General features: G+C 37.1%; 1 protein-coding gene across 1 annotated transcript in view; it reads right to left on the reverse strand.

The window, feature by feature from the left end:
- Positions 1 to 7,957: 7,957 nt before the first annotated feature.
- ANKRD50 (ankyrin repeat domain 50) overlaps positions 7,958 to 23,556 on the reverse strand; it is a 65,411-nt gene continuing 49,812 nt past the window's right edge. Inside the window, exons 3-4 of the mRNA XM_027854526.1 lie at positions 19,536 to 23,086; positions 7,958 to 11,154 (exon numbers count right to left, since the gene is read on the reverse strand). Coding sequence (XP_027710327.1) covers positions 19,539 to 23,086 — 3,548 coding nt within the window. The 3' untranslated portion in view covers positions 7,958 to 11,154; positions 19,536 to 19,538. The remainder of the gene's footprint in view (positions 11,155 to 19,535; positions 23,087 to 23,556) is intronic.

The following is a 23,556-nucleotide window of genomic DNA, read 5'->3' on the forward strand; positions in this document are numbered from 1 at the left end:
TTCAACATAGGAGGTCAATGAAAAAAAAATGAAAGACAGAAAGAAAGAAAAGTACCATTTACTTCAAAATGTTTATGGTGGTACTTTAAGAGTAGGTAATTAAGCTATGAGAATATTACTATTTTTGTAAGAAACAATGAATATGACAGATTCAGAGAAATATGGGGAGATACAGTATATGACAAAGAACCAGGAAAACAATATACACAATGAATATAACCACAAAAATTGAAAGAACAACAAAGCAATCAAAACTGTATTCCAGGAAATTAAAATAACTAAGCTAGGTCTCAGAAAAAAAGAAATGTTTTTAAAATATATTTTATTTATTTTATTAAATATTTCTCAATTACATGTAAAAATTTTAAAACATCAATCTTTTTTAAAATTTTGAGTTACTAATTCAGTCCTTTCCTCCCACCCCTCCCCATACAGTGAAAAGGCAAGCAATACATTGATTATACATGTGAAGTCATGCAAAACATATTTCCATATTGCAAAAGAAAACAAGCAAAAGAAAAAAATATTTTTTCTTCACTCAGAGTTAATCATTTTTCTCTCTCTAGAAGTGGACAGCACTTTTCCTTCAGAATTATCTTGGATTATCAGCATGATCACAGTAGCAAAGTTTTTTACAATTGATCATCCTTACATTACTATCTTAACATCACTGCTGTTGCTTTTCTCCTGGTTCTGCTCACTTCACTTTGCATCAGTTCATATAAGTCTTCCCAGGTTTTTCTGAAACCATCCTGCTCATCATTTCTTAAAGCACAATTGTATTCCGTAACAACCATATACCACAGCTTGTTCAAACATTCCTGTTGATGGTCATCCTCTCAATTCCCAATTCTTTGCCACCACTCCCCTCCCCCCAAACACACAGAAAAGCTGCTAAAAGTATTTTTTGTACAAATAGTTCATTATCCCTTTTATTTGATCTCTTTGGGACACCGACCTTGTAGTTGTATTGTTGGGTCAATGGGTAGGCACAGTTTTATAGCCCTTTGACACAGTTTCAAATTGTTCTCCAGAAAGTTTGACCAGTTCACAACTCCAACAGTTCATCAGTGTTCCAATTTTAACACATTCCATCCAACATTTGTCATTTTCCTTTTCTGTCATGTTAGCCAATCTAATAGGTGAGAGGTCGTATCTCAGAGTTGTTTTACTTTGCTTTTCTTTAATCAATAGTGATTTAAACATTTTTTTTCCATGTGACTATACATGGCTTTGATTTCTTCTTCTGAAAACTCTCCATTCATATCCTTTGACCATTTATCAACAGGTGAATGGCTCATAGTCTTATAAATTTGACTCGATTCCCTATTTATTTAAGAAATGAAGCCTTTATCAGAAAAACTTGCTGTAAATTTTCTGCCTCACTTTCATTTTCCTTCTAATTTTAGCTGCATTAATTTGTGCAAAACCTTTTTAATTTCATGTAATCAGTTAACCATTTTATTTGCTGTGATCCTATTTCATTCAGTCATAAACCCTTCCTACATCCATATATCTGACAAGTACATTTTCCTATATTCCTTTAATTGACTTAAGATATCACCCAGTGTGTCCAAATCACTTATCCATTTTGACCTCATCTTGGTATACCGTGTTATATTGCTCTATGTCTCATTTCTTCTGAAACGCTTTCCACTTTTCCCAGAAACTGTTGTCAAATGTTGAGTTCTTACCATCAAAGCTTGATCTTTGGGTTTATCAAACACTAGATTACTATGATCATTTACTATTGTGTATTGTGTATTTAATCTATTCCACTGCTCCACCATTCAATTTCTTAGCCAGTACCAGATTGTTTTCATGATTACCATTTTGTAATCTAGTTTGAAATCTACTACTGTTATGCACACTGTCTTCCTTCACACATTTTTTTTCATTGATTCCCTTAATATTCTTGACCTTTTGTTCTTCCAGATGAATTTTGTTATTTTTTTTTAGTTCTAGAAAATAATTCTTCGGTGGTTTGATTGGTATTGCACTGAATAAGTAAGTTAATTTAGGCAAAATTGTCATTTTTATTATGTTGGCTGGGTCTACTCATGAAAAAAATGAATATTTCTCCAATTGTTTAGATCTGTCTTTGTTTGTATGAGGAATTTATAATTATGCTCATATGGTGCCAGACTTATCTTAGCAGGTAGATGAGAGTGACTAGGTGGCACAGTGGATAGAGTTCCAGGCCTGAAGTCAGGAAGACTCATCTTCCTAAGTTCAAATCTGGCCTCAGACATTTACTAGCTGTGTGACCCTGGGCAAGTCACTTAGCCCTTTGCCTCAGTTTCCTCATCTGTAAAATGAGCTGGAAAAGGAAATGGTAAACCACTCCAGGGTCTTTGCCAAGAAAACCTCAAATGGGATCACAAAGAAATGGAATTTTTCTTCCATATTTTCCTTCTGGATTTTGTTCAAAGTATATAAAAAATGCTGATTACTTATGTGGCTTTATTTTATATCCTGAAACTACTAAAGCTCTTCATTGTTTGAACCAGCTTTTTATTTTATTCTCCAGGGTTCTCTAAGTATACCATCATACAGTCTGCAAAGAACGATCGTTTTCTTTCCTCATTGCCTATTTTTTATTCCTCCAATTTGTTTTTCTTGTCTTATTGCTATAGTTATTACTTCTAATAAAATATAAAATAATAATGGTGATAATAAATATCTGTACTTCACCCCTGATCTTTTTAGGAAGGCTTCAAGTTTATCCCAGTTACAAATGCTTGCTTTTGGTTTTAAATACATATTATGTATCATTTTAAGAAAGGCTTCATTGATTCCTACGTTTTCAAATGTTTTTAATAGGAATGGATGTTGTATATTGTCAAAAGCTTTTTCTCTATCTGATATAACCATATGATTTTTGTTGTTTTTTGTTACTTATAGGTCAATGATGCTGACAGTTTTCCTAATATTGAATCAGTCCTGCATTCCTGGTCAAAGTATATGATCTTTGTGATATATTGTTGTAATTTCCTTACTAGTATTTTATTTAAAGTTTTTGCCTTGATATTAAGGAAATTAGCCTATAATTTTCTTTGTCTGTTTTTGCTCTCCTGGGCTTAGGTATCAAAATGATATTTATATCATGAAAGGAATTTGGTTGGACTCCTTTATGAATTTTTTCAAATAGTTTATACAGTGTTGAGATTAACTGTTCTTTAAACATTTGGTAGAATTCTCTTGTAAATCCATCTGGTTCTCAGGATTGTTTCTTAGGGAGCTCATTTATGGCTTCTTCAATTTCTTTTAATAAGATAGGGTTATTTAAGGATTCTATTTCATCTTCTGTTAATATGAACAATTTCTATTTTTGTAAATATTCATCCATTTCACTTAAACTGTCAGTTTTGCTGGTATATAATTGGGCAAAATGACTCCTAATAATTGTTTTAATTTCATCTTCATTGGTGGTACATTCAACCTTTTTTTTTGATACTGGCAGTTTAGCTTGGTTTTTTTTTTTCTTTCTAAAATTAACCAATGGTTAATCTATTTTTATTGGTTTTTCCATAAAACAAATGCCTACTGTTATTTATTAACTGTATTTTTTGTTTTGTTTTGCTTTACTTTCAATTTTACTAATCTCTCTTTTGATGTTCAGGATTTCTATTTTGGTCTTTAATTAGGGATTTTTAATTTGACCTTTTTTCTAGTTTTTTAAAGTTCCATGCCCAATTCATTGATTCGTTGTTTCTTTCTTTTACTGATGTATGCATTTAGAGCTATAAATCTTCCCCTAAGTATTGCTTTGGTTGCATCCTACATATTTTGGTGTTTTGTCTCACTGCTGTCATTCTCTTTAATAAAAGTATTGTTTCTGTTTCTTCTTTGAGTCACTCATTCTTTAAGCATATTTGGTTTCCAATATTTAGTCTATTCTCCACTGCCATTTATTAAATGCAATTTTTTTTTTTTTTTGCTTTATGGTCTGGAAAAGGTACATTTAATATTTCTGCCTTTCTATATTTGGTTGTGAGGTTTTTATGACCTGATACGTGGTCAATTTTTGTGAAGGTGCCATGAACAGCTGAGATAAAGGTATACTCTGTTTTATTCCCATTCAGTTTTCTCTAGAGTTCTATCATATTTAACATTTCTAAGATTCTATTAATTTCCTTAACTTCCTTTTATTTAATTAGATTTATCTAGCTCTGAGAGGGAAAAGTTGAGGTCCCTCATTAGTAAGGTTTCACTTTCCTCCTGTAACTTTTCCTTTAAGAATTTGGGTGCTATGCCATTTGGTGCATAAATATTTAGTATTAATATGACTTCATTGTCTATGGTTCTTTCTAGCAAGATGTAATTTCCCTGCTTCTGCCTTTTAATTGGGTCTATTTTTGTTTTTGCTTTGTCTGAAATGATTACTATCCTTGCCTTTTTTACTTCAGCTGAAGCATAATGGATTCTGTTCCAGACCCTTATTTTAACTCTGTGTGTCTGTTATAAGTATGCTTCTTATAAAAAACATATTGTTGGATTCTGTTTCCTAATCCATTCTATTGATGTCCATTTTATGGGTGAGTTTATGCCATTCACATTCATAGTTGTCTTTACTAACTGTATTTCCCTCTATTCTATTTTCTTCTGTTTATCCTTTTCTCTCTCTTTTTCTGCTGTGTCTACTTTAAAGTCTGTTTTGCTTTTGATCACTGCCTTCTACTCTCTTCCCCTATTTCCCTGTGGGGTAAGGTAGATATCTACAACCAACTGAGTATGTGGGTATATTCATCCTCCTCTGTGGACCAATTTAGATGTTAGGTTCAAGCACTGCCTGTCTGCTCCCACCATTTTCTCCTCCGCTGTAAAGCTCTTCCTTGTGTGCTTCTTTTACATGAAACTATTTTCTTCCTCTCCCTTCCCCCTTCTCCCAAGGCATCTTTCTCACCTATCCATATTTTTTCATATCACCCCAACATAACTGACTCATCTGACACCCTCTATGTAGAATTCTTTTAATAGTCCTAATAATGGCAAAGCTCTAAGAAGAAATACATATACATTCCCCTACAGAAAATACATTATATATGGAAATACATCCAAAATATAGAAATACATTCTCCTGTAGAAAGCTAAACAGGTGAACCTCATGATTCTTTTTTTTTTTTTTTTTTTTTTGCTTCTCTTGAGTCTTGTATTTGAAAGTTAAATTTTCTATTCAGCTCTGATCTTCTCATCAGGAATACTTGACAGTCCTCTATTTCATTATATATCCATTTTTCCCCCCTTGAAGAATTATACTCAGTTTTGCTGGGTAGTTCATTCTTGGTTGTAATCCCACCTTTTTTGCTGTCTGGAATATCATGTTCCAAGCCCTCTGTTCCTTGTAACATGGCAGCTGCTAAATCTTGTGTGATGCTGACTGTGGCTCCATGGTATATGAATGGTTTCTTTCTGGCTGCTTAGAGTATTTTCTCTTTGACTTAGAAGCTCTGGAATTTGGCTATAAAATGCCTGGGAGCTTTAATTTTGGGATCTCCTTCAGGTGGTGATCAGCGGATTCTTTCAATTTCTATTTTAGACCCTTTAGATCTAAGATACCAGGGTGGTTTTCCTTTATAATTTCTCAAAATATGATGTATAAGTTCTTTTGTTGATCATTGCTTTCTGGCAGTTCAATAAATCTTAAATTATCTCTCATCTTTTTTTCCAGATCAGTTTTCTGATGAGATATTTAATATTTTTTATTCTTTTGGCTTTATTGTTTCATGATGTCTCATAGAATCATTAGCTTCCAGATGTCCAATTCTAATTTTTAAGGTATTATTTTCTTCAGTGTACTTTTATGCCTCCTTTCCTATTTGGCCATTTCACCCTTTCAAGGAATTATTTTCATCAATGAAGTTTTGAACGTTTTTTTCCATTTTTTCCCCCAATTTTTTAAGGTGTTTTCTTCAGTCTTTTTTTCTGTGTGTGTACCTCTTTTACAAACTGTTGCCTTTTCATAATTGTATTCCTTCACCAATACCCCTAATACTTAACCTAATTTTTCCTCTACCACTGATTTTGAATGTAATTTTTTAAAATCTCTTCCAGGAATTTTTGTTGGGTTTGTGTTCTATTCACATTTCTTTTTCCTTTAAGGCTTTGCTTCTGTTTTGATTTTGTCATCTTCTTCTGAGTCTGTTTCTTAATCTTCCCTATTGCCATTGTAATTTTTTTAATGACCACGGTCTTTTTTGTTTGTGTTTGCTCATTTTTCCACCCTAGTTCTTGATTTTGAACTTTGTTAATGTTGGACTCTGTTCCTGGCATGGGAAGGGAAGGGGCAGGCTCAGGCTTTTTTTGTACTACTGTTTTCAGAGCCAGTTCTGGGAGTTTAGAAGTTTTCATTGCTCCCAAGGTGGTGTGTGACTACTGAGAGGTATATATTGCTCCCCATCTCTGTTCTGGTCCTTACTCAGGAAGGGCCCCTTATCCCTTGAGACTGCAAGTGATACTGCTCTTCAAAGCTATTGTTCTCTTCAGACTGGAAGTGATATTGCTGCTTAGAGTCCCTGATCCCTTGTTACCCAAAGTGATGCTGTTCCTCAGGGGCCCCTGCTCCTTCTTGAACCTTGAGCTGCGACCCAGAAGTGGGTACAGGCAATGGAGTTGCCAAAAGGTCCAGTCCCATGTTGTGTCTTAGCACAGGGGTCCCTTGTAATCTCTTTCTGACCAGTTGCTAAGTCCCTTTACTAGCCCTGGCTTGAGAGTTCCCAAAGCTGCTTCTGTTTCTGCTGCTTTCACTTTGTCCCGCTTCTAGTGTTTCATCCACATGGGTTCAGGGCCAGCATTCACCCCACATATCACAGATCTCTCCTTCCAAACCTCCTAAAAGTTGTCTTGGGCTGGAAGAATGTCTCACCCTGTCCTTTTTGTTGGCTCTGCCACTCCAGAATTTCATTTGAGCCATTGTTTTAAAGTCGTTTGAAAGGAAACGTTGGGAGCTCAGTTCAGTGCTTCCTCTACTCTGCCATCTTGGTTCTCACCCCTCCTCAAAAAAGAAATTATCAAAAGGCAATTCCCCTACATTTTTTGAAAAGGTAGTTGACTACTACTAGTATTGAATGCTGTACATTTCAGCCTTTTTTGATGTGTTAATTAATTTTGCTAAACTTTTAAAAATTCTTTTTTTTAAATAAGAGATGTTCTTCTAAAGAAAGGTACACATTTGAAAATGTAGGTGATGTAAAAATTAAATATACCAATAAAATTAAAAATTAAAATGAATAGTTTAAACTATATGATCTATGAAATCCATTCTAGTTCTAACGTTACAGATCTTATGAGGCTACAGGTCTTTAGGAAGATAAGATTTAAAAAAAATATGGAGTAATTTCTTAGCAATTTACAATGAGAAAATCCATAATTACAAATCTCACAGGAAACACTTTGCTAGCCTCATACTGCAGAGTGACTTTTGAAAAATAGTTATCTATTAGTTGGTGTGTTATAAGGAGGCAAGGGGGAGGGAGTAAAAGACATGATAAAAAGGGTTCAACAATTATTCAATGAGGAAAAAAAAAAGACAACACTAGGCAGAAAAGAAATTATCATGGCTTGGCAGCAATCATACAAATCTTGGATTTAAAGTGACCATACCTCTTTGTCCATCAGAACACCATATATACTTTACCTGAATTATCTGGAGCCCTGCAATTTTGAGATAGCAATATAGATGATCAGATAAAGCCTAGAACAAATAGAGCTCTTTAAGAAATTATTAGAAAGGCAGGAATCCTGCTTCAATTGTCTTTTTCAGTAACTATTTCTCTGTCTCTATTTTCCCACTGGTAAAATGTTTCAAAAATCACATAGTTATTTTGGAATTTAGAATGCAGAATAATTTAAGCATATGTTGCAGAGAACCTCATACTTTATTCTTAAGTTGGCCTAAAAAGTGAAATGAAACCAATAAGATGTTCACTGCAAAGCAAATATATTTATTATGTACTTTCATATACATAAGGATTTTGCTTAATATAATACAAGGAATAAAATAAAAATTTTACAATGTGAAATTCAATGTACATTATAGGCTATTTACAACCCAAAGCCAGGGATAAAGAAATTAAAAACAATAGTTTGCAAACTAAATTTGCTGAAAAGTGTGAGTGGAGGACCTTAAACATAAACAAACAACATTTGCATAGCAGAAACAATAATGAGAAAAGTAACAGCTTGATCTTTTGGGATAACAATAATACTTTCAGTAAGAACTTGGGAGAGAAAAGACTAGAGGCATCATTACTGTCCTTTGCTACTATTTTTGTTTTGATATGTTTCCCTCCAAAACCTTTCTCCATGTGCATACAGATGTTAAATATTTTTTGACAGAGTCCTTTACAGCTTCCCCCATTATCACCTTTTAAGGAGAATGGAATGATATACAAACAAGGGGGATGATGGAGAAACAGCTGCAGAGATAAGGCTTGAAATATTCAAATTTCAAGAACATCAGAACACTCTGGAACAATTATTTTAGTTTGTTTTGTAAGGTGGAATAGAGGCCCCAGTGGCCATGCCATTCAGTCACACAAACATCCACGCAAAGCAGGACATCTCCTAACACCCTTAACAGAGCAGTTCATGCCTTATTGCAAAAAGAGAATTTACACAAAATGTCTGTAGGAAAACTTACTTTTGAAAAATCATACCTTTCAACAGGTATTTTTTGGTTGTTTTCAGATTAGTGACTTTATGAAGTTCCTACCAAGTTTCAAGTGTAAATAGTATGGATATGAAAACATTCAACTCTGAAAAACAAGCCTTTGTGAAATTAATCATATTCTTTGCCCTTTGGCCACAAGGTGCATTTTTTGTAACAAATAAAATAAAATTAAATAAATAGAATCCAAACAACTCAAGGTTAATAGAAAACTGACAACTTTTAGGGTTCTCCTTCTAAAGAAAAATACACCTAATAAGTAGAGCTCCATCTTCCAAAACATTGTAAATGTACTAAGCTTGAGGAGTGAGTCAAGTCTGTGCTAATACTAGGATGTGTTCATATTTACTTAAGGAACCATTAACACTCTTAAGGCTATTTTGCAAGAGTTTTGTTTATTTTATAAATGTCCCATAGGGATAAGAAATTCAGTACTTGAAACATTCACATTAGAGTTATCAATATTGCCATGTCACCTTAACAAATTTTAAAACTTATCCTACATTTCTGATTATTAAAGATTCATAACTGATGTCATAAGTTAAACAAAATGAGCTGCACTGATTTAAAAATGAATTTTAAAATAAGATTCAAATGGAAATAGTAACCAATTAAACCTTTCCATGGTCTTGAATATTCAACATGTCACATGTACATGTATGAAGATGACCCTGCTGATCTAATAGTAAAATGGACTTTTTCATGATAGTGGTGATGAATTTGTGCTAGCTCATCCATACTCTTACCTGTCTGATCAGAGGCCAACAAACAGCACACATCTTGACAAATAGGAAGCCAAAGGTTGAAACCTGTGGTCACAAAAGTGTTTCTTTGTGCAAGGCTAAGTAGCCCATACCAGGATCTCAATCATGCACCTGGCTGTAACCATGACCATGTTCTAACTAGTTAAGCTAAACGTCACCAAGAAAAATATACATACACGCATCAGTTAGCTCGATTGGTTTAAGGTCCTGATACTCAACAAGCCAAGGTGGTTTTAAACTCACAGGATCTGATTACCTTTCCTTTATTTCATGATCACACAGTGATCTTGGCAGCTGTCTCAGCAATATATAGAGAAATGGGAGGAGTTCATGGAAATGTATCATCACTACTAGCCAAAGAACTGACACACAGTCTTAATGTTGGTCAGTCTGCAGTACTCTCCATGAAGGATGGCATACGTTACATTCATCTCAACAAGGCATATTGAATGGAGCCCTGGATCTACAGTCAGGAATATCTAGGTTCTAATTCTACCTCAGATGCCTAACTAGCTATGTGACCTAAAGTAAGTCACTTAACCTCTATGGGCCCCTGGTTCCTCATCTGGAAGATGACAGATTGAACTTAATGAACTGTAAGGTCCTTCCCAGCTCTAATTCTATGATCCTATGATTTCAAAAATATTCACTCAACAATTTAAAAGTCAATACAAAAAAAAGTTTTTATGAAGCTATTTGGTTGTACGCTGATAGAAATAGCTGAGATGCATGACTTCAGAATAAAATTGTGGAGAAATATTATTTAATTTGGAAAGAATAAGTAAGACAGTGGTCAATGAACTGTCTGTTCCAGCAAGAAGTGTAGTTTCCATTTTCTAGATAGATGTCTCTCACATTACACACAGACAACTGAAGCATGGATTCAGCCCTGAGAATTTTCATGCCTTAAGAAGAATGGTATACATCACTGGGGGTGGAATGACCAGAGGAAGATTAAAGGGTGGCCTAATGAATGAAACAGTACCCTGATCTGCTTGCTTTTTTGTTTTCTGATGCCCTTAAACATAGATGAGAGGTACTATCAGGGCAAATTCATACTTAATTATTTAAAACTTCCTTTGATTGCTTAAGAATAATTAAATAACTCCTTACCAACGATTTTTTTCTTTTTTCTTTTTCTTTACCTACCCTGTGGCATTGAAGTGTAATCTTGCTTTTATTCAATGAGCATTAAAGTACAGAGAACAGGAGGTGGCTTAACAAATAATGTGAAATTTGCTTTTCTTGAAAAAAAAAAGTTAATGACACAAGAAATAAACCATACACTACAACAATGCAAATGTTATTTGATCTGTATGTCTAGTTTCTTTCGCCACAAAACCAAAAATAAATACAAGGAACACTTGACTGTGGCACATGCAGATATATCAAATCTTCTTGAACTATTAACTCAAAATTGCTTTCTCAAATTTTTTTTAGCTTGTATCAGGGAAATGTAGTCAATATGTATCTGCATTTAAGAAAAAAAGTGCTTATTCTGTGTAGTGAATACAAAGTACACAAAATAAAATTCTGAAGCACAGAGGATTACACTGAGAAGGCAGCCTTAAAATGTAGGCACGTTACAGTAACGAAGGTAACTGTACTGCAGAGATCACAGTCTTCATTTCTCCAGCCGTTCAACAGGCATCATATGCTTTTGTCCCAGGCAGCCGATGAGCCATGCTAGTGACAAATGTCTCTGTTTCACAGAAATGGGAACTAGTGCAAACATTAAAAAAAAAAAAGTATTGATAATTAATTTTGGTATTTAAAAAAGTACAGTAATATCTTAACATCACACAAGCATAATATTTGTTAATATCATGAAAACAAAAACAGGACTAGACAGGCATAATTGCCGAATTGGCTCCATATTGGCCAAGGTACTCAGTTCAGTCCATAAATGTTCTGCATCTTGAAACACTGACTGCATTTGCAAAGGATTCTCAGAATAGTGATAAGAATTTATCATTGGATTTCAGCTCTGTTAAAAGCCTTGTTAAACATTCCTTAACATTGCACCAAAGTATGAGAGAGTACTATCTACTGCTGGGAGTAGTGAACACCAGGCATAACAACCTTCCACCAACTCCACCAGGCAGCCTAAATTCCAATGGCAGTATGAGAGGGCTTCAGCATTACAGATCGAGTAAAAGCAAGATGTAATCAGAAAGAGAAAAAAGGATAAACGTGATGGGAACAAAGTATCCGTCATAAAAGTAAGTCTTTGAAGAACTATATACTAGACTCTTAATATGCAGAACACTTGTTCTTAATGCAAACCTATGTTGACAAAATCTTGCCCTCCTTCTCCCATTACACTTAGTAAACGTTCATGTAGGAGAAAAAAAAAGTTTTTATTTGGCATACTGGCTGACTTTAACCATATTTTTTAATACGCCTGAATTTCTCCCCTTTGCCAATCCATACATCTTCCTACATCCTCAGCCATTACATATTTTGGTCCTCTGGCTGAGCATTAGCTTTTTCCCTCCACTCACAGAAATTTTGAATGGCATTTAATTTTGTCATCTTTAAGAGAAACTAGGTAGCTGGAAACTAAAGGCAATTTCTTTTCTAAGTCTTTTTTTTGTGTTCTCTCTCTCTCCCTCTCTTTCATTGATGCTCACAAATATCCAACAAAGAAAGTTTATGTACTTTTTAATACATGGTTTGTTTTCCTACTATCAATAGAATTGTAGACCCTCTTTTTTTTTAATCTATAAGAGGGTTAGATTACATGATCTCCAGCATTCCTTCCAGCTCTAATTCCTAAAACCATAAATTGTAGGAATAAAATTCAGTTGAAGGAATACCTAAGAAGTATTAACTATATAATAGGCTTAGTCTCTCTGAAGAACAGGCTTTTCTTCTGGAGAGTTTCAATTTAATTCAACAAACATTTCTTAGACAACATAGGCCTGGCTGGCACCACATGAAGCACTGGGGATCTATAAGGCCCAAAAGAAACAGTCCATGCCTCCAAGTAATTTATATTCTATTGCTGGGAAGGGAATTGTAGAAGGGTGATACAACACACAGGAGAAGTCCCTGTGGTCCCTTCCTCTGACTGGTTACTTTTTAGAACCTCCACTTCAAGGGGGAGCCAGGGCCTAGGCACAGCTCTACTCACTCTTCCACCAAGAGGACCAAAGTTTGACTTTCAGATCTAACTCTTATTTGCCATTTAGTCTTATACAAGTCACTTAAAAACTCTCTGTATCTCAGTTTCCTCAACTCAATGGAGGGAACCCGGCAAGGTGGCTGCTGCAAAGTCTGAGAGAGACATGATGAGAAGCTGAAATAAGATGGCTGTAATGCGAAAGGAGGAAATGGAAGGATATGAGAAACGTCGTAGGGACATAGCTGATAGTGTTTAGTAATAGCCTGGATATGGGGGATGCGGGAGGGTAAGTAGAAGAACTGAGGATGACTTTTATGCTGCAAACCTGGATGACTGAAAAATGGTGATGTCCTAGACAGAAACTGGGTGATTTGGGGGCAAAGATAATGAGTTCTGTCCTCGACATGTTGAATTAGAGATTCCTATTAGACATCTATGTGTAGATCTCCAACAGGCAACTGGAGATAAGGGGACCAGAGATCTGAAATAAGACAGGGGATGGATGTGATCTGGGACTCATCTGCAGAGAAATAACAGTTGAGCACACAGGAGTTACTGAGGTCAAAAGAGAAAGCTCAATGAGAAACAGAGGCCCAGGACAGAGCACTGTGGTACACCGACACATGGGAGGCAGAATACAGAAAAGTATTCTGCAAAGAAGATGCTTTCACTAGCTTTTCTTTCATGAAATATGTTGTAAAATGATCCTTCAACAATTTCAAGAAGGCAAAATCACCAACATTATCACCAATTTCATCAAAAATTCAGAACGAATTGCTAGGAGAACCCAGAAGATGCTTTAGCCAGTAAACAATTGATTTACTTGCCAAATAAACAGCAATGGCAGCCAAAGGCAACACCACACAGAACACAAGTGGTAAAACATCATGGAGGATAGTGGAAGACTGTGAATTATGTTATCTCATAGGATTGCAAGAAAAGTAATGGAAGCAAAAAAAAAAAAAAGCATAAAAAAGGCTTGCCAGGAGACCCAACTAAGTTACATCATCCTAAGGGCATTCAAATCCAGAACTGGCAGGAGCCAACCAAGAGAGAGAAAATGAAACAGTTGTGTTCTCTAACAATCTCCTTTCATCATCAATGACAATAAACCTTCACATTTGGATCCTGATACTCTGAGATTTCAACGTACCTCTCATATAAGACCATGAGCCAAAAGAAATGTCAGAGGCTAACCTCCTCACTACATAACTGAGAAAACTTGGGCTCAGGGAACTTAAGTGACTTATCAAGGTCATACAGGTAGTACCAAACTATTTGTTGTCCTACCAAGGAAACTGAAATAGTATTTAGAAGGTCAAGTGGCTAGACCAGAATGAACATTCACGGGGGAAAATTGATCTTGAAGGTATTATAATCTTGGAAGAGCTGAAGAAATGTTTATCAAAATATCACAGGGAGGAAAGAACAAAAGGACAACCATACAATTAACGATTATTATTAAATATCTGCTGTGTGCCAGACACTGTGCTAGACCCCAGGGATACAAAGAATGAAAACATCCTCACTATATATATTCTAAAAGGGGAATAATACTTGTTTACAATAAGTAAATCTCTAAGTATACATAGATATAAAAAGATCAATACAAATAAATACAAACCAATTAAACACAAGGCAGTTTGAAAGGTAGGGCACCAGCAGTTAGAGGGACCAGGAAAAGCTCCACATAAAAGGCAGTACTTGAGCTGCACTGTCTTTCAGGCAGAGGGGAGAAAAGAACACATTCCAGGCACAGGGGCCAGTACAAAGGCAGGGAGATGAAAGATGGAGCGTCCTCTGAAAAACAGAGAAGGCCAACTCTCTGGGCTTCTTACAGAGTACGGGCCAGGTGGTAAAGGGTTACCAAAGCTCAACAGAAGAGTTTTTATTTGATCCAAGAAGCAATAGGGAAGAAGTGATCAACTGAGAAGGGAGGGGACATAGTCAATCTTGAACTTAACAAAAATCACTATGGTAAACCGTGGAAAATGGACTGGAGGCACAGAGGCCAATCAGAAGGCCGTGGCGATAATCTAGAGGAGAAGTTTTGACCATCTGAATGAATGCAGCAGCTGTGTAAGCCGAGAAGAGGGGGTGGATGCTAGACCTATCGTAGAGATATGAATGTTAAGATTGGGCAGCTGATTGGATATGTGGAAGGGGAGGGTCAAGAAAAATGTTAATGTTACAATTCTGGAAGAATGGCAGTACCTTGAGCAGAAACAGGGAAGTTTGGGAGATGGAAAGATTTGCAGAGAAAGAGTTTAGTGTTAGATATGGTGAGCGTACTGGATCTCTGAGACATCCAGTTTGAAATGTCCAATAGGCAACTGGTGATGTGAGAGTGAAGCTCGGGGGAAAGACGGGAGCTGAATCCACAGATCTGGGAAACAGCTGCATAGCACTGATCCCTAAACCCATGGAAGTTGATGGGGTCAATGAGAAAGAAAGAAGGCCCAGGACAGAGCCCTGGGGTACATGGACACAAAGCAGGTAGATCACAGAAGATGATCCTGCAAAGGAGCCTGACAGGGAGGGTTCAGAGAGGCGGAAGAACCAGAAGACAGCAATGTCATGAAAACCTAGAGAGAAGAGTGTATCCAGGAGGCAAAGGAAGTCAACGGTGTCAAATACAGGCAAGAGGTCAAGGTTTAAGGGAAAAAAAAGTCAGATTGAGTATCACAGAAAAGCATTCAAGAGAACATGAATAACAACTAACCCATCTGGCTCCACATGTATCAAAGTGATCCTGTATGAAAATAGGGATTTTACAGTCCTTGTTGATACATGGTAAGTGCTTAATGAACTGCTGTTGTTAGGTTGTTCAGTTGTGTCCAACTCTTCGTGACTCCATTTGGGTTTTCTTGGCAGAGATCCTAGAGCCAGTTGCCATTTCCTTCTCCAACTCATTTTTACAGATAAGGAAACTGAGGCAAGTATGGTGAAGTGTCTCGCTCAGGTCACACAGCTATTAAGTGTCTGAGGCCAGATTTGAAATTGGGATGATGAGTCTTCCTGACTCCAGGCCCAGCACTTTATCCACTGTCTGATTAAAAGCCGCAGAGAACAAGAGTCTTAAAAGTTCTCTAAAACAGACATTCTCTCAACCATACATGAGAATATACAGGATTCTTCAACAAATTAAGCCACAGAGAAAACTGTTCAAATGCCCTCTGGTTTTTAACCTTAAGTGAGGCAAAAAAATCAGGGAGATTTATTTTGTCAAAAGTGTATGCCACTGACAGGGAGGACCGTCTTAGGTAAGAAAAAAAAAAAAGCAATTATCTCTTAGGCAGGACACTGAGAAAAAAGATTCCTGTCAGATGGTGAGGTCCTCCAGATGCTCTTATTCTTACATTCATTCGTTCATTCATTTGATAAACCTTTAGTAAGCACCTATGCACCAGGGAGTCTGCTAAGCATGGGGGTATAAAAAGAGGCAAAAGATAGTCCCTTCCCTCAAAGAGCCTACAATCTAATGGGAGAAACAGCATGTAACAACTGTATGTAAAGCAAGCTACATACAGGATAAATAGGAAATAAGTAAAAGAGGGAAAGTATTGGAATTAAGAAGGGCTGGGAAAGGCTTCCTCTAGAAGGTAGGATTTTCGTTGGGACTTGAAGGAAGACAGGGAGGTCAGCAGTCAGAGTAGAGAAGGAAGAGCACTTCAGGGATGGGAAAGCTGAGAGATGAAGTGTTCTGTTCACAGAATAGCCAGATAAGAAGATTTTCATCAAGACTCAAAACATTACAGAGCCTTCACAATAAATACCATGATTCAAAAGGAGTGGGCTAAATGATCGAGACAGGAAACGCTACCTGGATGAAAAGTGTACATTGTCCACACAGTGGTATGCTTGTTGTCTACGATACATACCTCTGGGACAGGAACTGCAGATGGACAATGATGCCCATGAATGCATAGGGAAGAAAACGAGTAATACTGATTTCGTGCTTCCAATGATCCCAAACTATACTGCAACACACACACACACACACACACGCACGCACACATGCGCAGACACACACAGACACATACATATTTTAACGCATTCTCCAAGTAATGCTAGCTAGCTATTAATGACATAGTTACGACTGTCTCCAATGAATCACTGTTGTACCTGACCCAAAGAACAATGGAAAGATACAGGGTGAGCACGTGTAGACTGCAATATATTTTAAACAAAGACTCATATGCTATAAAGTAGTACAAGGAATATAATGATGCAACTATATGGCAAGAAAAGGAAGTAGCCTTGTCATTAAATGAGAGACTAAGGAATAAAAGATGAATGGTCTAAATACTGCAATAGCATTTATTTCCTCAAACAGAACCAGACAAAGTCCTCCAGTAAGCTGGGTAGATCCTCTACAGGGAATCCATAGGAGAACATGGAGAAGAATTACACAAGATGAGAAGGCAACCCTAGGGATGATCAGATCTAGTTATGTGGTGACCTGCCCAGGTCACACTATTAGTAAATGTCTGAGGCAGTATTTGAACCCGGGTCTTCCTGACTCCAAGTCCAGCACTCTATCCACTATACCACACTGCCTTCTAACATCTCTTGAATTAATTTTCTTCTTTCTATTCCCGATGCTTTCACCCTAGTACAGGGACTTACACATTACCAACTCCCCACAAGAGCCTAAGTGGCTTGTTTCTAGTTTCTTTCCTCTCCAATTCACCCTTCAGTTGTTTTGCAGCGGCTCTCCATGTGTAGAGATCTGATCACATCAATTCTCTACACAAAATTCTTCTGACTATTCCTTTCTGCCAACCACCCATCACCTTACCCTGAAATTCAAGGTCCTGGTGCCTCATAACCTTTCCAGCCTTACAGTACACACAACTTAGCATCTCTAATCTATCTCCTGCTTCCCTACTTCTGTGCTTTTGTGGAAAGCACCCTATATCTACATATATTATAAATTTATGTATGTGTCATAACCTAGCACACCAAAATGAAAATAAATATGAATATGCCATTTTTATTTAATCTCTGGACTCACGTACTAGGAAAGATACATTAGGAAAATATCTTTGTTTATCCAAGATATAGGAGATAAAATGGTACCCTAATTGTATCACAGTGATACTGAATGTTTCTTTGTACTGTGGTTAAGGCATATGTACTTTTATAGGATCAGAGATTTGGAGATCAAGGAAGACATTAGAAACCATTGTCGAAGCCTCTAACTTTACAAACAGTGAAACAGACACCAAGAGAGTAAGGGAGTTGTCCAAGTAGTGAATCCAGCAGCCCTAGGATTCAAACATGGGTGTGTGAATTCTAGATCCAATGTTTTTTCCGTGATTCTATTTGGCCTCTACAAGATTAAGAATGATTCTTTCAAGATACCATTAACACCCTTTATTTTCAGGAGATGAAAAACAAATTTAAAAAAGAGGAAAAAAAACAACCTTTGCAATTAACGTTTATGTGTAAAAAAAAAAAAAAAAAACAGTGCCTCAGAAACTAGAACAAATACTCTGGGCTCTGAAAAATTCTATTTTTTCACGTCAATAATTACAGCTCCGCAAACCTACCAAAGATAAGTAGATGAATCAAGCCTTAACAATAAAATTAATTTTCACCAATATAAAATAGCAATTAGGTTAGAAAACTGGCTAAAAAATATTTTATGTTAATGTATTTCATAAAGATGTTTGCTTCTAAGACTCCCTAGAATATTCTTTTAAGAATACAGTCATATAAATTATTTTACTTCTGAAATTCTGTTTTTCATAACCCCCCAAAAAGCCTTTTAAGATTGGAGAATTATATTGAATCTAAAAAGCCAAAACATTTTTCTTTGAAATGTAAGGTTTCCTGTACATAAGACAACTAATAAATTGGTTAGACAATGCATACTATCTTATTATACAGTTTTTTAATGCTTTACTGGAATATAATATCTTTTAAAAAAAATGAAATGTCCATCCTATAATATATGAACATTTCCTTGAGGAATTTGATAAATATGCACCTCTACAAAGAAAGAGTAAAGCAAAGTATTGAAAATTGTCATAGTATTTTTGTAGACATCTTTAAATTTAAAAAATAAAACCTGAAAATCATTATAAACATTTTATTATTATATGATTTCATACGTGTGGCTATTATACTGCTTTCATTAAGGCAGGTTGAAAGGTCTTTGTGACTCAGTAGATGGATTTCATTTGACACTGTGGCCAAAAAATTCATGACCCCACAACTGTCATGCTGATGAGCCCTTCTGAACTTAGCTTAGTTGGTCTTTCGGACAACAGATACAGTTCAGCACCAGGTCTGTATTCAAAACCTTTCTAGTTTTGTATAATTTTCCTGAGTTTATGCTAATGTTGGCACAACCTATGAGAATCCAGAGTCACCTCTATGTCATAATGAGGCACCATGGTAGGACTTTACTAGTAGAGGTATTACTTATATTCAACATTGAAGCTAATAGAACAGAGACATATTATGATTAAATAGGATTAAAAAAAAGAGAGATTTAAAAGTCTCTAGTCAAATCACTTAACTTCTCAATACTCCAAGAATATCCCAAAGATTGTATAAGATGAAGAACAGATTTGGATTGATGTGCCTTGGATAGATGAACTATCTCACTGGGCACTTCCTATGCTGAGAAAATCACAGATTCAAATCCAGAGCCTTCCCAAATGCTTAGGCTTATAAATATCTGAATATGCAGCAATGAATGCATCTGAAAGCCAAAGTGTATGTTTCTTCAGTCTTTAAAAATAACTTTACCTGTTTCACAGCCTACTTATAGATGACCCCATTAAGCCAACTTATTCTAACAACTATTTAGCTGTATGTTACAACTCAAACTAAAAATGTCAAAGTATAAACCCTGTTATAACACACTAGGTGTCCTCTCAGCATCAGGATCAGAACAGGTCCCAGTGAATGTTTTCGAAGACCTTCTTCACTCAGAACTATATTGGTATTGATGAAAATTTACCTTTTATAAGGGCGTTTCCTTTTTGTAGTTGAAACCTGGATCAGAACCATCAACCTGAAGCTTCAGGGCTTGTTTAAGGCTTAACTCTGTCTCTGCAGAAGGATAGCCTTCCAGAACTTCCTGATGCCCTCTGTCCTGTACTGTTCGTGGGACTGAGACCCTGCCAAGGAAAACCTGATTGTTCTGTAGATGGTAATTTGGATTTGTCATTATGCCATTCCTCTTCTTCTGTTCACCACTTTGTTGGTGAATCAGGAACTGCTGCTGAGAGCGCCCAACCTCCTGCTGAGCTGGAGGAACCATAATTTTACACTGTGATTCTGCTGGCATCTGCTTAAGTGGCGTACTAGTCCCAGATTTGGCAACAGGTACCCTTTTATCAAACTGAGTCATTTCATATTCTAAAACTTTTGGCTGTGAAGAATTACTAGGTTTAGGTTTTCTCCCAGCAGAACTAGATTTGCTAGAATTTTCTGATTTCCCCCCCTTATTTGCTTTAGTGGATTTCAAACTGGGCTTTACTTGGCTCCACTCAAACTCACTACTTGGTGAATTATGACTCTGGCCTAAGGATTGTGTTGTAGAAGATGGGGAAACAATTGACTGCCTACTTCGGCTTCGCGGCAACGAATGCTGCTGTATCTGCTCTGTAAAAGACATATTGTGGAAGCTATCAATGGGGACCGTCTGAGCAGTTGCTGTAGAGGAAGTAGTTCTTAAAGAAGAATTTTTGGAGCTTTTAAGGGAATTATTTGACAGTGATGATTTCTGGCGATCAACTGTGGAATCTGGAGATTCTGAAGGAGAGCTGAACGCATGAGTTGGCCCATTAGATAAGCTACGCAATGTAGGCTGCATATCTCCTCCACCAGTACTCCCAGAACTATTTGATTTAATTGTTAAAGACTGCATTTTTGAGGATACTGACTGCAGGGGCTTCTGCTCCATTGTGTGAACAGGAGATGGCGAGCAACCATTTAAACTAGATGCACCGTATTTTTCTAATAATTTAATTATCTGAGAATGTCCATTTTTGGCAGCAACCCGCATAGCAGTACGTCCAAACTGATCTGCATGGTTTGGGTCAGCACCATGTTCTAGTAATATCTGCACAGCATCAATGTGTCCTTCTTGAGCAGCAATGCAGAGAGCAGTGGCACCTTGGTTACATGTGTGGTCAACTATAGCCCCATGTTCAATCAAAACCTGAACCACCTTTACATGGCCCTGCCAGGCTGCAGACTGCAAAGCAGAACGCTTTTCATTGTCTGCAGCATTAATATCGGCATGGTATGTCATCAGAAGCTGCACCATTTCCAAATGGCCCTGCCAGCAGGAAACATGGAGCGCTGTCCTCCCTTCCGCGTCACTTGCTTCCACATTTGCACCATTTTCTAAAAAGTACTCAGCCATCGCAAGCTGGTTTTCCAGAGCCAAGATGTAAAGTGTGGGTCGGCCGTCAGCATCTTTGTAGTCAACATCAGCTCCATGGCTGAAGAGTAGTTCAACAATGTCCCTGTGACCTTCTAAAGCAGCGACCCGCAAGGAATTCCTTCCATCATATCCTCTTTGATCAATGTTAGATTTATTTTCCAGTAATATCTGTACACAATCATAATGTCCCTCTTGGGAAGCTAAAATGAAAGGTATGCGGCCATCATTATCTATTTCATTTGTTCTGGCTCCTTGTTCAATAAGCGCTTCACATATTAACCTGTGACCTTCAAAAGCTGCCATGTGCAATGGGGTCCATCCTGCGTCATCTCGGTGATTTTCATCTAAGCCTCTGTCCAGCAGAGTTCGTACCACCTCAACATTTCCTTGTGCTGAAGCTATGCTGAGAACTGTCCTACCTTCACTGTCGATGCTGTCAATAGCAGCCCCCCAGAATAAAAGTGTGTTTACTACTGAAGCATGACCCATCGAAGCTGCTGCTAAAAGGGGTGTTCGACCATTGTTATCTGTATGGTCCACATCTGCTCCCCCTTCTAGAAGCAAGTCAACGACATCGACGTGTCCTTCATAGGCAGCTACCAACAAGGGAGTCATGCCATCTTTATCACAGTGATCCACTTCAGCACCACGATCAATTAAAAGACTAACTACAGAGGCATGCCCCTTACTGGCAGGAACACAAAGTGCAGCCACGGACAGTGCAGTCCTCCCATCTACATCCTCATGATTCACTTCTGCCCCATGGTCCAGCAAGTGCTCCACAATCTCTCTGTGCCCCATGTACGCTGCAGCTATCAAAGCGGTTCTGCCTTCATTATCAGCTTTGTTAACTTCAGCACCGTGCTGAAGTAAGTTCAGCACGATATCTTCATGCCCGCCCCAGGCTGCCGCTCTCAAGGCTGTTCGACTATCAGCATCTGCACAGTCGACTTTGACTCCAGCATAAAGAAGAGCAGAAACGACCTCAGTGTGACCTCCCCAAGCAGCGGATCGTAGTGCTGTCCAGCCATCGTGGTCATTGTGATTAATATTGGCTCCACAGCCAATCAAACAGTTAACCACCTTGGTATGCCCTTGTCGAGCAGCTAGAGTCAGTGCCGTCTGTCCGTGAGCATCTTCAATCTCCAAATCTGCTCCCCTGGAAATGAGTAGATTAACAACATCGAGATTACCACTATATGCAGCATTAGCCAACAAAGTTCTCCCATTTGAATCACACTGGTTTACAGAAGCTCCGTTATCTAACAAGGTTCGAATAGAATCCTCCCTTTCTAAGGCTTGCCGGACAATACAAGACGTACGATCATCTTCACTGTGGACGTGGGCACCCGCTTTAACCAACAACTGCAGGACTTCCTGCTCTTTGGGGATTAAAGTAGACAAAGAATCTCTGACAGGCGTACCATTCCATATCATCCACAGAGCTAATTCAGAAGTCTCTAACTGTAAGTTTGAATTAATCAAGTGTAATGCAAATTCTTGAGCTTCTAAAGGAGACAAATCTTTTGCTTGACAGGTATAACTCATTGCAAGCATTCTGTGTCCCTCTGCTGCATTACATAAATATTTCTGTGTGCAATGTTTGACATCCAGTAGCCACTCTGCAAAACTATAATGAAACAATATTTTAGTATTCCCTAGTCCATCAACAAGGAGTTTTGAGAGTACATCTAGTTTGCGTTGGAAGTCTTCTATGGTCAGTGACATATTTTTGGTCCATACTGCATGATATAATTCTGTTATGGTTAGTGGTCGACATGCTGCAAGAATCACATTCAGAATAGGTTGAACTTTTGCAAACTGTTTCCTCACAAAAAGTCTCTGACAGAGCCAGAGGTATAGCCCATTGAGGGTTCCAGGGATATCACGGATTTCTCTTAACATAATAAAGTTTTCCACAACTCCATCTAGAACTCGTTCTAGATAAAGAAAACACCCGCTGCTTTTGATATGAAGCTGATTCAACATTTCTGCAGTTTCCTTTGTGAGGTGCTGTCTCAAGGCTTCTTCTTGATCTAGACGATGGAGGATGTACTGTTGGACATCCTTGACAATGTAAGCCTTCCGAAGATCATCAAGACTTATTTTTCGAAAGCCTAGAGAAAAGATACAGAGAGACATGTCAAAGAGTATTTTCTTAAGCCTGAAAAACATCACGGTAGCAGAGGAGCATTGGTAAAAAGATATAAATCCTATACAAAAGCAAATTAACTACTTTAATGAAGACTAAGTTAGAAAGTTCTCAAATTCACTCAAGACAAAAGCTGAAAATGAAGAGTATCAATGTATTCTTATGAATAAGGAAATTGGTCCTACAATTACTTGCTTTTAGTAATTACTAATTCCAGTTGATATATTTGCATTTATTTTACAATATATTATCTAAGCAAGTCTATCTTCCCAGTATGGAATAGGCTCCTGATCTTGGCATAGTATCTATTCTCCGTATTAAATAGTATACAAAATGAGAGGCATACATCAGAATTAAAACAGGTAATAATATATGGATTGTCAGGAACACATTTAAAAAAATAGTTTAGACTTTCTGAACTTCTCAGTTTTTGGG

The sequence above is a fragment of the Vombatus ursinus genome, unplaced genomic scaffold (assembly GCF_900497805.2).
Source record: "Vombatus ursinus unplaced genomic scaffold, bare-nosed wombat genome assembly UNPS02010461.1, whole genome shotgun sequence".
Classification (NCBI taxonomy): Eukaryota; Metazoa; Chordata; class Mammalia; order Diprotodontia; family Vombatidae; genus Vombatus; species Vombatus ursinus.